General features: G+C 29.5%; 2 protein-coding genes across 2 annotated transcripts; both read left to right on the top strand.

The window, feature by feature from the left end:
- The first annotated feature begins 2,305 nt into the window (after nt 1-2,305).
- On the top strand, nt 2,306-3,511 carry LOC107611793 (F-box/kelch-repeat protein At3g23880-like). Its single transcript, XM_021109073.2, has one exon. It carries the CDS (start codon nt 2,306-2,308, stop codon nt 3,509-3,511), a length of 1,206 nt encoding a protein of 401 aa, XP_020964732.1.
- Nucleotides 3,512-7,714: 4,203 nt separating this feature from the next.
- LOC107611792 (F-box/kelch-repeat protein At3g23880-like) lies at nt 7,715-8,905 on the top strand. The gene has a single exon (XM_016313684.2). The coding sequence runs from the start codon at nt 7,715-7,717 to the stop codon at nt 8,903-8,905; it is 1,191 nt and encodes a 396-aa protein (XP_016169170.2).
- Nucleotides 8,906-12,422: the final 3,517 nt, after the last annotated feature.

Here is a 12,422-nt window from a genome sequence, read left to right as displayed (position 1 = left end):
GAGTTAGTTATTTGTTAACCGGTGATATATATTTATGTATGTGATGGTTAGTGTGTGAAATGATACATTATGCCTATTCACACAACAAATAAAGAGTTGTGACTATTCACACAGCAACAAAGGGTCACAACCATTCAACATGGTACGTGACTTCTAGTTATTCATGCAACACATATATATAAATATCCCTTATACTCAAAATGGACAACAAGAGAAAATTGTTTTTCTTTAAGCCTTATTTTCTCCTTCTTCTAAAGTTCAAGAGAGTTAAGAATTTCTTACTATTGCTAATTAAGAAATTCTTAGGTTTTATTGTATCCTGGGAGAGTATTGTCATTAACCTTATAGCAACTAAGTGTGGGGGCAAATATCTCTCTAAAGAAAGCGATCTAATCGTGCCTTGAAACCAATACACAAATATAAGATTTTGTCATCTTCTCATACTATATACACAACAATAGCAACTTCAAAAGTTAAATGTACTTAGTCGATACTTCTTATGTTATACGTTGCAAAATCTTCATGACGATGCTGAACAACGCCACAATGAAGTGATTTCATAACTTACCTCCCCGGTCAAAAAATTGTTGTCACATCCTTACTCCAACACATCTTGCTGCACCTTTACTCAAATTTTTTCACCAAAAATCGTGCGTAGTGTGAATATATTTAAGAGTGCTAATTTTAATCTTTTAAATTTCAAAATCTATAATAATTAACTAAAAATCTAAAATTTAAAATTGATTTAGCCTTCTTTTTTTAAATCAGTATACCTACTCACTATAAATATGGAACAATATAAGTAGATAATGAAAATTTTAAACAATGTGAACAATATATATATCAAATGTTTAATTTAATAGGCGTACGGATGGTTATTTTAATATTAAAATTTAGATGATTAATTTGGAGGTACAATATATTTTTATTTGATTAGTGGTTGTTCATATTGTTCAACATAGTCATTGTTTACTTAGCACTCTCCTATCAATATGGAAAATGCTACTTGTACAACAAAATTCAGCCTTTGATCAGCCTTTAATATTATTTATTATTTTTTAATTAAAACATATTCCTATTTTTTAGGATACACATTTATAATTAAGATTAATTTAAATTTTAAAAACTAAAATTTCTCTAACTTCCTACCCACTTCATAGTTAGTTATTATTTCCTTGTTTTACGTTTCTTCTCTCTTTGTAACACAGTTTTTTTCTTTCTTCTATTCTACTACAATATTTCAATTTGTATCTGCAGAAAAAAAATTCAAAATCAGTGTATTTAGAAAAAAATTAATCCCTTACTTATTGTACCTTTGATAAAATGTAGAATCTAAAATTATATACACAAACTAAAATATTTTCAATTGTAGTTTCTTTTTCAATTGTAACACATCCAAAATTATTAAGTTATACAAAAAATATTTTTAAAACACATCCAAAATCATAAATCTAAAATTTAAATTTAAACATTAAAAAACAATTGTAACACATCTAAAATTATGAAGTTATACAGAAAATATTTTTGAAACACATCCAAAATACGGAAATCGCACATACAAAAATAATTTAACATTGTAATATATATGAAAATCTCTTCAGGCCATTTTATTCTATTTTTTGTTTCAAAAAAAATAAAAAATTTATACTGAATAATAAGAAAAGTAACGGTGTTAGAGACCCAACCAAACCTTAGGAAAGTTTTCGGCGAGGTTGATGCGGACGAAAGAGGAGGAAGACGGCGACAAAGATGAGTGTTAACGAAGGAGAACGTGGCGTTGTGAATGAGCACCGAGAAGGAGGAATGCAGCGTCGAAGATGAAGGTGGCGCCAATAAATGACGGCTGAGAATGAATTCTCGATGTGCGCTTCTGAATTTTTCATGTGAGCCTCTGAATTTTCCATGACTTCTCTGCTTCTTTAAGTGTTTAGTTAATAATTAAATGGTTTAAAGTTTATTTTATAATTTTAAAATCAAAATTTTAAATTTTAAATAATTTGATTTTTAGATATGTTTTTAATTATAATATATTAATAATTAAATATATTAAATCTGAAATAGAAATTTAAGATTTAAATTTTAAATTTCAGTTTTATTTAGTTTGTATTTTGAATGTGTATTTAATTTCAAAACGACAGTAAATCTATTCATAATTTTTAAATGTATTTGTTTTAATTTTTTTTAATTATTATAATAAAATGCTGAATATTATACTATTTTTAAAGCATATATAGTTGAATTGTATCAATATATATACTTCACCTCAGCTCCTTGAAAGACGCAAATCCTTATTGTCTTATGAGTTATGAGGACGAGAATGAAAGACCTTGAATACGAAGACAATCTTCCAGGAGATCTGATTAGAGAAATTTTGCTGAGGCTTCCAGTGAGGCTTCTCCTGCAACTGAGGATTAGGATTGTATGCCGTTCATGGAACTCCCTAATCTCCAGCCCTGAATTCGCCATGCACCACCTTCAACGCTCAACCCTAACTCATCCGCCGCCATTGCTATGTTGGAAGGAAGCGGCACAGAGGGGCGACATCATGCATTGCTCTTCACAATCTCTTATTCTTGATCAGTCACCTACATTCGAGTCACATCCGGCTGACGAATTATTCATCGACGGATCTTGCAACGGATTGCTGTGCTTGTCTCAAGGCTTTCCCTTTGAAACTCTTACTCTTTTCAATCCCAGTACCCGTTCGGTATCCCCATCGGTTCCGTTCGAGTGCTCCCACGAGTGTGGAGACGATGTTTTCTGTGGCTTTGGCTATGATAATCTACATGACCAGTACAAGTTTGTTATGGGTTGTACTACCTCGTCTCTTATCACTGATTCCAAGGTGAGATCTGGGGCTATAGTTTTCACTTTTGGTGCAAATCCTTTTTGGAAAACTGTTGCTCATCCGGTGTTTCCGTATGATTTTCTTTGCACAATAAACGGAATATTTGTGAGCGGCACTCTGAATTGGATTGTGTATGATCCTACTATAGATTATGATGAATTGGAGTGGTTCGTTCTTACCTTCGACTTGGAAACGGAGTTGTTTGGTCGGTTGTGTCTGCCTTTTTCTAGAACGCGCTCTGACGTCATCCACATGCCTCGCTTGCAACTCCACAATAACTGTCTTTCTGTTTGTTACAGCACTCCGGATATGCAAATTATTTGCACTCTTTGGATAATGAAAGAGTACGGAGTTGAAGAGTCTTGGATTAAATTGATCGAAATCCCATTCCGTGTTGGAATGAACGCGCCATGTGATTGGGTAGCACCCCTGTTGTATATCTCACAAGATCATAATCTTTTTGCAATAGATGAATCTGATCGCAAATTTCTTGTATATAATTTAAGTAAAAACCAACTAGTTTCTCAGGTGGCTAACGGGAATAATTGTATGATTATATTCTTTTGCCATGAGAGCTTGGTCTCACCGTCACATTATTCATCTCCACTCACCTTCAACTCATGCATTGCTTGGGAACTGGACACAACTCAACATTCGACATAAGTTACGTTGCATTTGATTTCACGAGATACTTGAATATAACAAAAAATTGAATTAGAAATTAGTATTTTGTATTTTTGTTCGACAGTATGAATAATTAAATTTTCTTTTGGCTAATGACACTTTTTATTTAAATATTTTAGAGTTTTTTATTCATTAAATACACTCTATATAATACAAATTCTAAATATTTAAAATTTTAAATGCAAATTTATTATATTATTATCTTTATCAAGTGTCTTAAGAGAAAAAGAATTGTCAAACTAAAAATTTTCTTGTGATAAACTGCAATTTAACAGGTAATTCTAATTTTCAAAATTTACTAATAAAGATGGTTATTTTGATTGGTGATATTGTCATTAGAAATTAAATATGGCAGCCAATGCTACTCAATCGGAGTATAAAAAGTGGAGAGGTATAGTAGAGGACAAGAAGATTCTCTCATTTTTAGAGGAAGACAAGTAAAAATTTAGTGTTCTTGTAAAAGTTGGATAAACTCTATGGATTGTGTTTTCACTAGTAGCACGTTGAAGGCTACAATTTTTTCCACATCTAGAGGAATTAAGGATTTTGGATAACAAAGAAACTTGTTTTAATTCTTTTTTTAAAGAAGAAAAAAATGAAACGAGTGAAAAATATCGACTTTTATTATTTTTTCAGGTATTAAAATAGGCTTAAATCCAAGAAAAGAAAATTAATTTAAAATTTAATTTTGTTAGATAAACAAAAGAAATTGTGAATAATTTGAACAATCAATTGCACTTTTGATCCATAAAAAGTGAAAAAAATACTTCACTCTAAATTACACTCTTAAAAATACTATTTTCACTTTTGACACTTTAATTATCCACTTTCTAATCTTTTTATCGCCACACTCTAACTCTTCAAACCCTAATTGCACTGTCGTTCCCTCTCTCACCAACCAGTCTCATTGCCGTCAAGCTTCTTCTCCATCAAGCTATTAGTGCTGTGCTGAATTGCCTCTCGAAAAATTGTTGTTGCACGCTTATTCCAAGGCACATTGCTGCATCCCTATTCAAAATATTTCACCAAAAACCATACGTGTGAATCTGTTTAAAAGTACTAGTTTTACTATTTTGTCGATTTTTAACAAATCGATGATGATTCGATTCTAATGGTTTGCATTGAATTTAAACAAAGTGATAAGTTGCCTTCGACTGAGTCGAAGGACTTTTTACATGGGAATTAAAAATGTTGAAATGTAAATTTGACAGGAAAATTAAAGTTGCTTAAAAGATAAATTGAACATGAAAAGTAAAATCTTTGTAGAAATTGTAAATTGAAACGATAAAAACATGGAAGGAAGAAAAGAAACTCGAACGCAGAATCATAAATTCGCTGGGGATGTGAGTGTGCTTGAGTGTTTTAAATTCCAAACTTTATGATTTCGAGCCTTCTAGTATTTATAGAATTTTTATGGAATAATTTTTTCACTTTTACGTATATAGAATTAAAAAGAGAAAGAAAACGAGTCTGGTTGTAAATGCATTATTGATATTGAAACTTATTTGTGTAAACAAATGAGAAGACAAATGACATTACCTTGGGGGCTTTTTTCTAGTGTGGAACAACTAATTTGTCTTTATGCATATTGATGATCATGCTAGGCGCTTCAATTGAACTTTTGGTTGGTGGAGTTAACTCAGATTTGATAATATGATATGTTATGGCACTGCAATGCAAGGTTTCTGGGAAGGATTACCAATCATGCTGTACTTTTAGCCATTCTGATTTTATTAGTTCCACACCCTGCTCCCTTCTTTTATCACTTTGTGTCCTTTTTTTCTTTGTGTAGCATTTTGATTTGGCAGTGTTATTACTTACTAGGTTGAAGAATTGATTGGACAATTAGTGTGATCAAGGGAATGGGAAGGAAGGAAGAAAGAAATAAACAAAACAAACATTTATTTCCCATTGCTTGCCTTGTGACAGCGTAAATTTGATTTTGTTGTTATGGATTTAAGTTTGTCTAAATAGAAAAAGGTTTTTCTTTTTTTTCATAGGAGTTACAGCTTTAGTGTTTTTTATCAGTTTTTTTCTGCTAGTTGCAAAGGTGCAAAACTTGGGTCTCATTTTACCTTTGTGTATGCGAAATTGGTTCATTCTTCATTCAATGTATAATGTATTCTTGACTTCAATTTTCTGTATAGCAGTTAATGATCTATATGAGCCAACGTCTTTCCCTGTGATTTTGATTATTGATGAAACGCTGTGTTTGCTGATGTTGCATGAAAATTGTGTGCTGTCAATAAACTTAGTTTGTGCTGTCTTTTAGAGAAGAAACTCTTTGTACTCATTTTCCTTCCAACCCTAAACAAACAACCCTTCTTCACGGTTGGATTGGATGAGGATCTATCCAATGGTAAAGGGTGTGTGTGGACACATATCTTCCAATTATTAACCATTACAGTGATTGAATTATTTTTCTATTTCAGCTATCTTACAGGGATGAGGAGTTGGATGCTATTATACTCTCTGCTTGTACAACAATCTTACATCTGAAGCACTTAAATGACTTGAACATTCTTGAAAATCAAGCTGTTGTTGATAACTTGAGGATTGCTTCGTAGCTTGCACTTTTCATGTCAGATCATTTTAGAAGCAGTAGTAGAAAAAGTGCACCTGGATGCATATGTTCACTTTGGAGGAATAAAATACAAATGCCATTTTATGATTTTTGTATTATTTTTTTCAGTCCTGCTATATTTCCAAGTCATTTTGTCAACTAAGTTCAATCAAATTGGTTTAAACCTAACAAAAACCAGTTTTATTAGTGAAAACGTGTAAACACGCTCTAACTTCTAGCCGCATCGCACGCTTCTTTTTCGCGTTCTTTTTCAGTCATTGGAATGCCTTATGCACTTGTGAGGAAACGATAAAACGTTAAATATTCTATGCAATTAAAATTATATGCAATTTTGTATAAGTATTATTTAATATATGCTAACACATAAAATATAAATTAAAATGATATAATGTTAAACATATAAATACACATTAAAATATAATAGTTGATTTTTGGTGTGTAAAATATTTTCATATTTGTAGAATGAAAATTTAAAAATTACCTTAATAATAAGAGATAGTATAATATTTATAAAAGCAAAATATTTTTGACAACTAAACGTAAATGAAAAAATACGCATATGGTTTCTGTTATAAAAGTTATTCTATTTATTTACCTTGGGTTTCTATTTTCTAACAATTGATACACTACTATAATACATCATCCAAAATAAGATGTGTTTGAAAGACAAGAGGGAGAGAGCAAAGGAAAAAAAAATATGGCTTCATGTTCCAACTTGTGGACTAACTTCAATTCTATTTGTGCTTCTAATTGACTACATAATAGGGTCAGGGATCAAGAAGGTGCTGCTTAATTATTTTTGTTTAGCTAATGCAGTAGATAAGCAAGCACACCATTATTTTCCACTTAGTTTTTTTTCCCACTAACTACTAATGTCTGCCGTGGTTCCATTTCCTCTATTCTTATCACCACTAGTGCATGCTCTGTTTCCGTTTCCACAGATTCTGCCAACACAGTAGCCGGTGGTTCCTTTTTCTCTCGTGGTGCCACCACCGTTGCCTGCTGTTGTTCCTCCTCAATTACTTGTGCTTCTCTTTTTTCTAGTTGTTGCACAACAGGTTGCTTTAAATATCTAAACAATATCAGTTGTTTTTTGATGATTTATCTGCTATAATAACTGAAAGTAGTTAAAATCAGAACTCAATAATAAGAATTCAAGATTCAACAACAACAAAATTCAAGTAAAACAAGATGCAGCGTAGCAAAATTCAACTGAAAATTTTAATAAATAAATTCAGTTCAATGTAGTAGAAAAAATTCAATCATACAGATTAGTAACTCAGAAGAAAAATTCAATACAACACAAGTACAACAGATTGGATTTATAAATCAATCTCAACAGCACTAAGCACTAATTCAATATCAATAAACTGAATTCAAAATCTATAAAAAAAGACGTTTTGAAACATTTTTATGTAAGTGGTCTCCTTTGACTAATACCTACTTTTTTAAATTTCAAAATCCGATATAATTAATTAAAAATAAAAAATTTAAAATTAATTTAGCCTTCTTTTATAATCCGCTTCCGCTATACTTTCTCAATATCAATATATATACTTCACCTCAGCTTCTTCAAAGTCGCAAAACCTTATTCTCTTATGACTACGAGAATGAAACACCTTGGTAATCTTCCAGCAGATCTGATTAGAGAAATCTTGACGAGGCTTTCAGTGAGGCAAATCCTGCAACTGAGGATTGTATGCCGTTCATGGAACTCCCTAATCTGCAGCCCTGAATTCGCCAACCACCACCTTCATCGCTCAACCCTAACTCAGCCGCCGCCATTGCTATGTTGGAAGGAAGCGGGACGGAGGGGCGACATCATGCATTGCTCTTCACAATCTCTTATTCTTTATCGCCAGCATCAGCCAACTGCATTCGAGTCACATCCGGCTGACGGAATAGTCATCCAGGGATCTTGCAACGGATTGCTCTGCTTGTCTCAAGGCTTTCCCTTTGAAACTCTTACTCTTTTCAATCCCAGTACCCGTTCGGTATCCCCATCCGTTCCGTTCCAGTGCTCGCACGAGTGCGGAGACGATGTTTTCTGTGGCTTTGGCTATGATATTCTACATGACCAGTACAAGTTTGTTATGGGTTGTTCTGCCTCGTCTCTTATAACTTATTCCAAGGTGAGATCTGGCGCTTTAGTTTTCACTTTTGGTGCAAATCCTTCTTGGAAAATTGTTAATCATCCGGTGTTTCCGTACGATTTTGTTGGCCCAAGGAATGGAATATTTGTGAGCGGCACTCTCAATTGGATTGTGTATCATCCTACTATAGATCATTTTGAATTGGAGTGGTTCCTTCTTACCTTCGACTTGAAAAAGGAGTCGTTTGGTCGATTGTGTCTGCCGATTACTAGAACGCGCTCTGACGTCGTCCACCTGCCTCGCTTGCAACTCCACAATAACCGTCTTTCTGTTTGTTATCGCACTCCGAATATGCGAATTATTTGCGCTCTTTGGATAATGAAAGAGTACGGAGTTGAAGAGTCTTGGATTAAATTGTTCGAAATCCCATGTGGTGGAATGATCTCGCCATGTGTTTCGGTGTACATCTCAGAAGATCATAATCTTTTGGCATTAGATGAATCTGATCGCAAATTTATTGTGTATAATTTACGTCGAAACAAACTAGTTTCTCAGGTGTCTCACGGGTATCATTCGATAACTATATTCCTTTGCCATGAGAGTTTGGTCTCACCGTCACATTATTCACCTTCAACTCATGCTTTGCTTGGGAACTGGACACAACTCAACATTCGGCATAGGTCAGGTTGCATTTGATTTCATGAGATACTTGAATGTAACAAAAAAAATAAAAAAAAAATTGAATAATTAAATTTTGTATTTTCGTTCGACAGTTTGAATAATTAAATTTTCTTTTGGCTAATGGCTAATAACATTTTCTTTAAAGCTTTTTAACAGGTGATTCTGATTTTCAAAATTTACTAAAGATGATTTTTTTTTTTATTAGTGATATTGTCATTTGAAATTAAATATACTAAATCGGAGTATAAAAATTGGAGAGGTATAGTAGAGGAGAAGATGTATAACATTGAAGGCTACATGGTTATATAAGTGGGAGCTACTCAAATGAAGATGTAAAAAACATCTTTTTATGAAGATGCTTTGTATAAAAGTGTGATTTATTGATTTGGCCACATTTCAAATAAAAACAACACTTTTATAACATATCAAAATCTAACCCTACAATCTATCATTTAAGGGTTAAAAAAAAAAAATCATCACATGAAGACAATTATAATATCTTCATGTGAGTATCCACCTATATAAGTTGTCTTGGTACTCATCTGAATTATAGGATCTTGATTCCTCTCATAAACCCATTTCTACTGTATTTTGAGGAACTAACAAAAGATAAAAATTCATAGGTAAAATTCTATCATAAACCCATTTCCTAGCAAAAGAGAAATGTTTGGGGGCATCCAATTTGAAAGGGATAAACAATTTAAATAATTTTTTTCGAAAAAAAAAATAAAATATAATCATAGCTTATAAATAAATTATTTTATGTTAATTTTTTAATTATAAAAGTACTTATTTTAAAACTATAGTGTTTGAATAAATGATTTAAAAAATACCATTTTTTATAGAGAATAGATATTAAAATAACGATGATAATAAATACTTTTTAATATTAAATGTTAATTTTACATAACTTCATTATAAAATTCTAATTCACAATAATCTTGTTGACAATAACAAAGAAATTATGGTGTTGTTAGTGTTTGGTATTTTATTATGCATGATATAATAGGTAACAATAAAAAATAAATGTAAAATGTATGTTATGTATATTTTGTTATTCTTTTTTATTTTTGTTATTCCTACTATAACTCTTTTCTCTTTTATTGGGTCAAAAATTTGTTGTAACAAGTAACAACTATTAAAAAAAAACTATATAAAAAAAACCACATGTAAAAAAAAAGAATTAAAATTGAGATTTTATACCACATATAATATTAAATATTTAAATATAAATTTATTAATAAAAATAAAGTAATAGAATGACAATAAAAAAATACTTGAAAGTGATGTATGGAGCAGAAGTTTCATGTAGAACATTGTGTAAAAATGGTAGTAGAGGGTCAGTACTTCTATGAAAAATTAAAGTTGACGATATTACTCCTAGGTTTTTTAGATTTTGGAAAGCTAAATAAGTAAAGCAAAAAAAAATTCCATTACATAACACACACATAGTCATAAACTCAAGAATTAAATAAAAAAATATATCTTGACAAAAAAAATAAAAAATAAAAAAATATACATGCCTATTCTTAAATTGAATGATATTTTTATTTTAAGATTGAAGAATATGTTTATGCCATACATGGAATTTTGATTTGTAAAACATTTTTTTTAAATTTAATTTAATATACGATGAATAAAAATTCACATAAAAAACATATTTTAAAAAATTTATAGATGAATATTACCGTTAAATAACTCTATTCTAACAAATTGTAAGACTATAATTTATAACAAAATAAAGTTAAAATAGCAATTTAAATAAAAAATACTAAAACAAATAAATTTAAATTTATAGAATAAAATTTTAAAACAAATTTAAATAAATAAATTCACGTAGAACTTAATATTAAATTTTTTAGATTCATTTTACTCCTTTATTATATGTAATTGTTCATATTTAAATTTAAAATTTAAAAATTAACAATCTTATAAAAATTTTAACACAATTTATAAATTATTTTTTGTTCAAAAATAGTTATAATTTAAAAATTAATTAATTAATTAATTAATTATTTTAGTTCTACAAAGATCAATCACGATCAACAAATTAATTAATTTGGTAAAGAGCAGAAAAAAAGTGTCAGAAGCAAGCACAAGAAAAAAGAGCCTAGTTATTCATTTTGGTGTTGAGGTTTCATATTTAAGATGTGATTACATGGAGCATACACTATATAATAAATTTATTCACCGAAAACCGATTTTGTTTAACAAATTAAAATCCTTGTTAAAATAATAATTTAAATAAAAAAACTAAAATAAATAAATTTAAATTTATAGAATAAAATTTTAAAACAAATCTAAATAAATAAATTTACATAGAAATTAATATTAATTTTTTTAGATTTTATTTTACTCATCTATTATGTAGAAGTGTTTATATTTTTAAAAAAATAATTGATTATCCATGGTTGATTTCCAATTCAACAAAGTTGTTTTTGGTAAATTTGTCATCCTTTTCATGAGTCCTTCACTTCTAAATCTTAATTTCAATAAGATATTCAATAGTATCTAAAATAAATTAAAATAAAAAAAATTTGTTGTCAATAAATTTGTTAAAAAAAATACAATTAAAATTATTAATAAATTAAATAAATTTATCACTGAATTTATTTTAAAAAAACTATCAACTAAATAGGTGTAATCAAACACAAAATTTTAAAACTCACAAAATTAAATCCATATTGTAAAATATTTAACAATTTTAAAGTCTACACAAAATTAAATTCATATTGTAAAATATTTAACAATTTTAAAAGTCTACACACATCAGTACTTAATTTGAATTTACTACATATTTATGATGTGTAGGCTTAAAAATTAACATGGTGCTCAACATCAAAATATATAATCTAATAAACTTTTTTTTCTCTCAGTAAATTCATAAACTAAGACACAAAAAATTTTTTAACTGAAGTATTATGATATGTATTTTTAACTCGTATTTTTATAATTCACTTATATAAAAAAATTTTAAAACCTGATTGACTTTATTTTAAATTTGATTTGAATTTATAGATAAAATAAATAAATTTAAATTATAAATCCTAACAACTATCTAACTTAACATCATAGATTTTTTGAAAATAAAAAAATGTTGAGTATTGATAGTGTGGAGACGGATAGTATGGAAACAGATTTGACCACAACCGCGGCATACTTAATAAGTATCACTTTTTTTTTTTTACCAAAGATAGGAGACTCGAACTCACAACGTCTTAATTGAGTATGGGAAGTCTATGTCATTTGAGCTATTATTCATTGGCACTTATTAAGTATTACTTATTATCTTTTACTTAAGTTTTTAAATAAAATTAGAGTAAAGTATAGTTTTTGTCCCCAATGTTTGGGATAAGTCCTATTTGTGTCCCTAACGTTTAAATCGTCCTATTTGTATCCTTAACGTTTATAAAAGTGATTCAATTATATTTTTCAATTATTCTCACTTAGATGTATTCATTCTCAATTAAGTCTTAATTGGATGTGTTCGATTTTAATATTATACCCACTATTTGTGTTTAGATTCAATTAT

Source organism: Arachis ipaensis, chromosome B8 (genome assembly GCF_059453495.1).
Source record: "Arachis ipaensis isolate K30076 ecotype BB chromosome B8, ASM5945349v1, whole genome shotgun sequence".
Lineage (NCBI taxonomy): Eukaryota > Viridiplantae > Streptophyta > Magnoliopsida > Fabales > Fabaceae > Arachis > Arachis ipaensis.
Note: the sequence above shows the minus strand (reverse complement) of the source record. Positions and strands in the feature narration are given on the sequence as shown.

Coding starts and splice junctions, on each gene's coding strand:
- LOC107611793 (XM_021109073.2), top strand. CDS start 2,306: ATGAGGACGAGAATGAAAGACCTTGAATACGAAGACAATCTTCCAGGA.
- LOC107611792 (XM_016313684.2), top strand. CDS start 7,715: ATGACTACGAGAATGAAACACCTTGGTAATCTTCCAGCAGATCTGATT.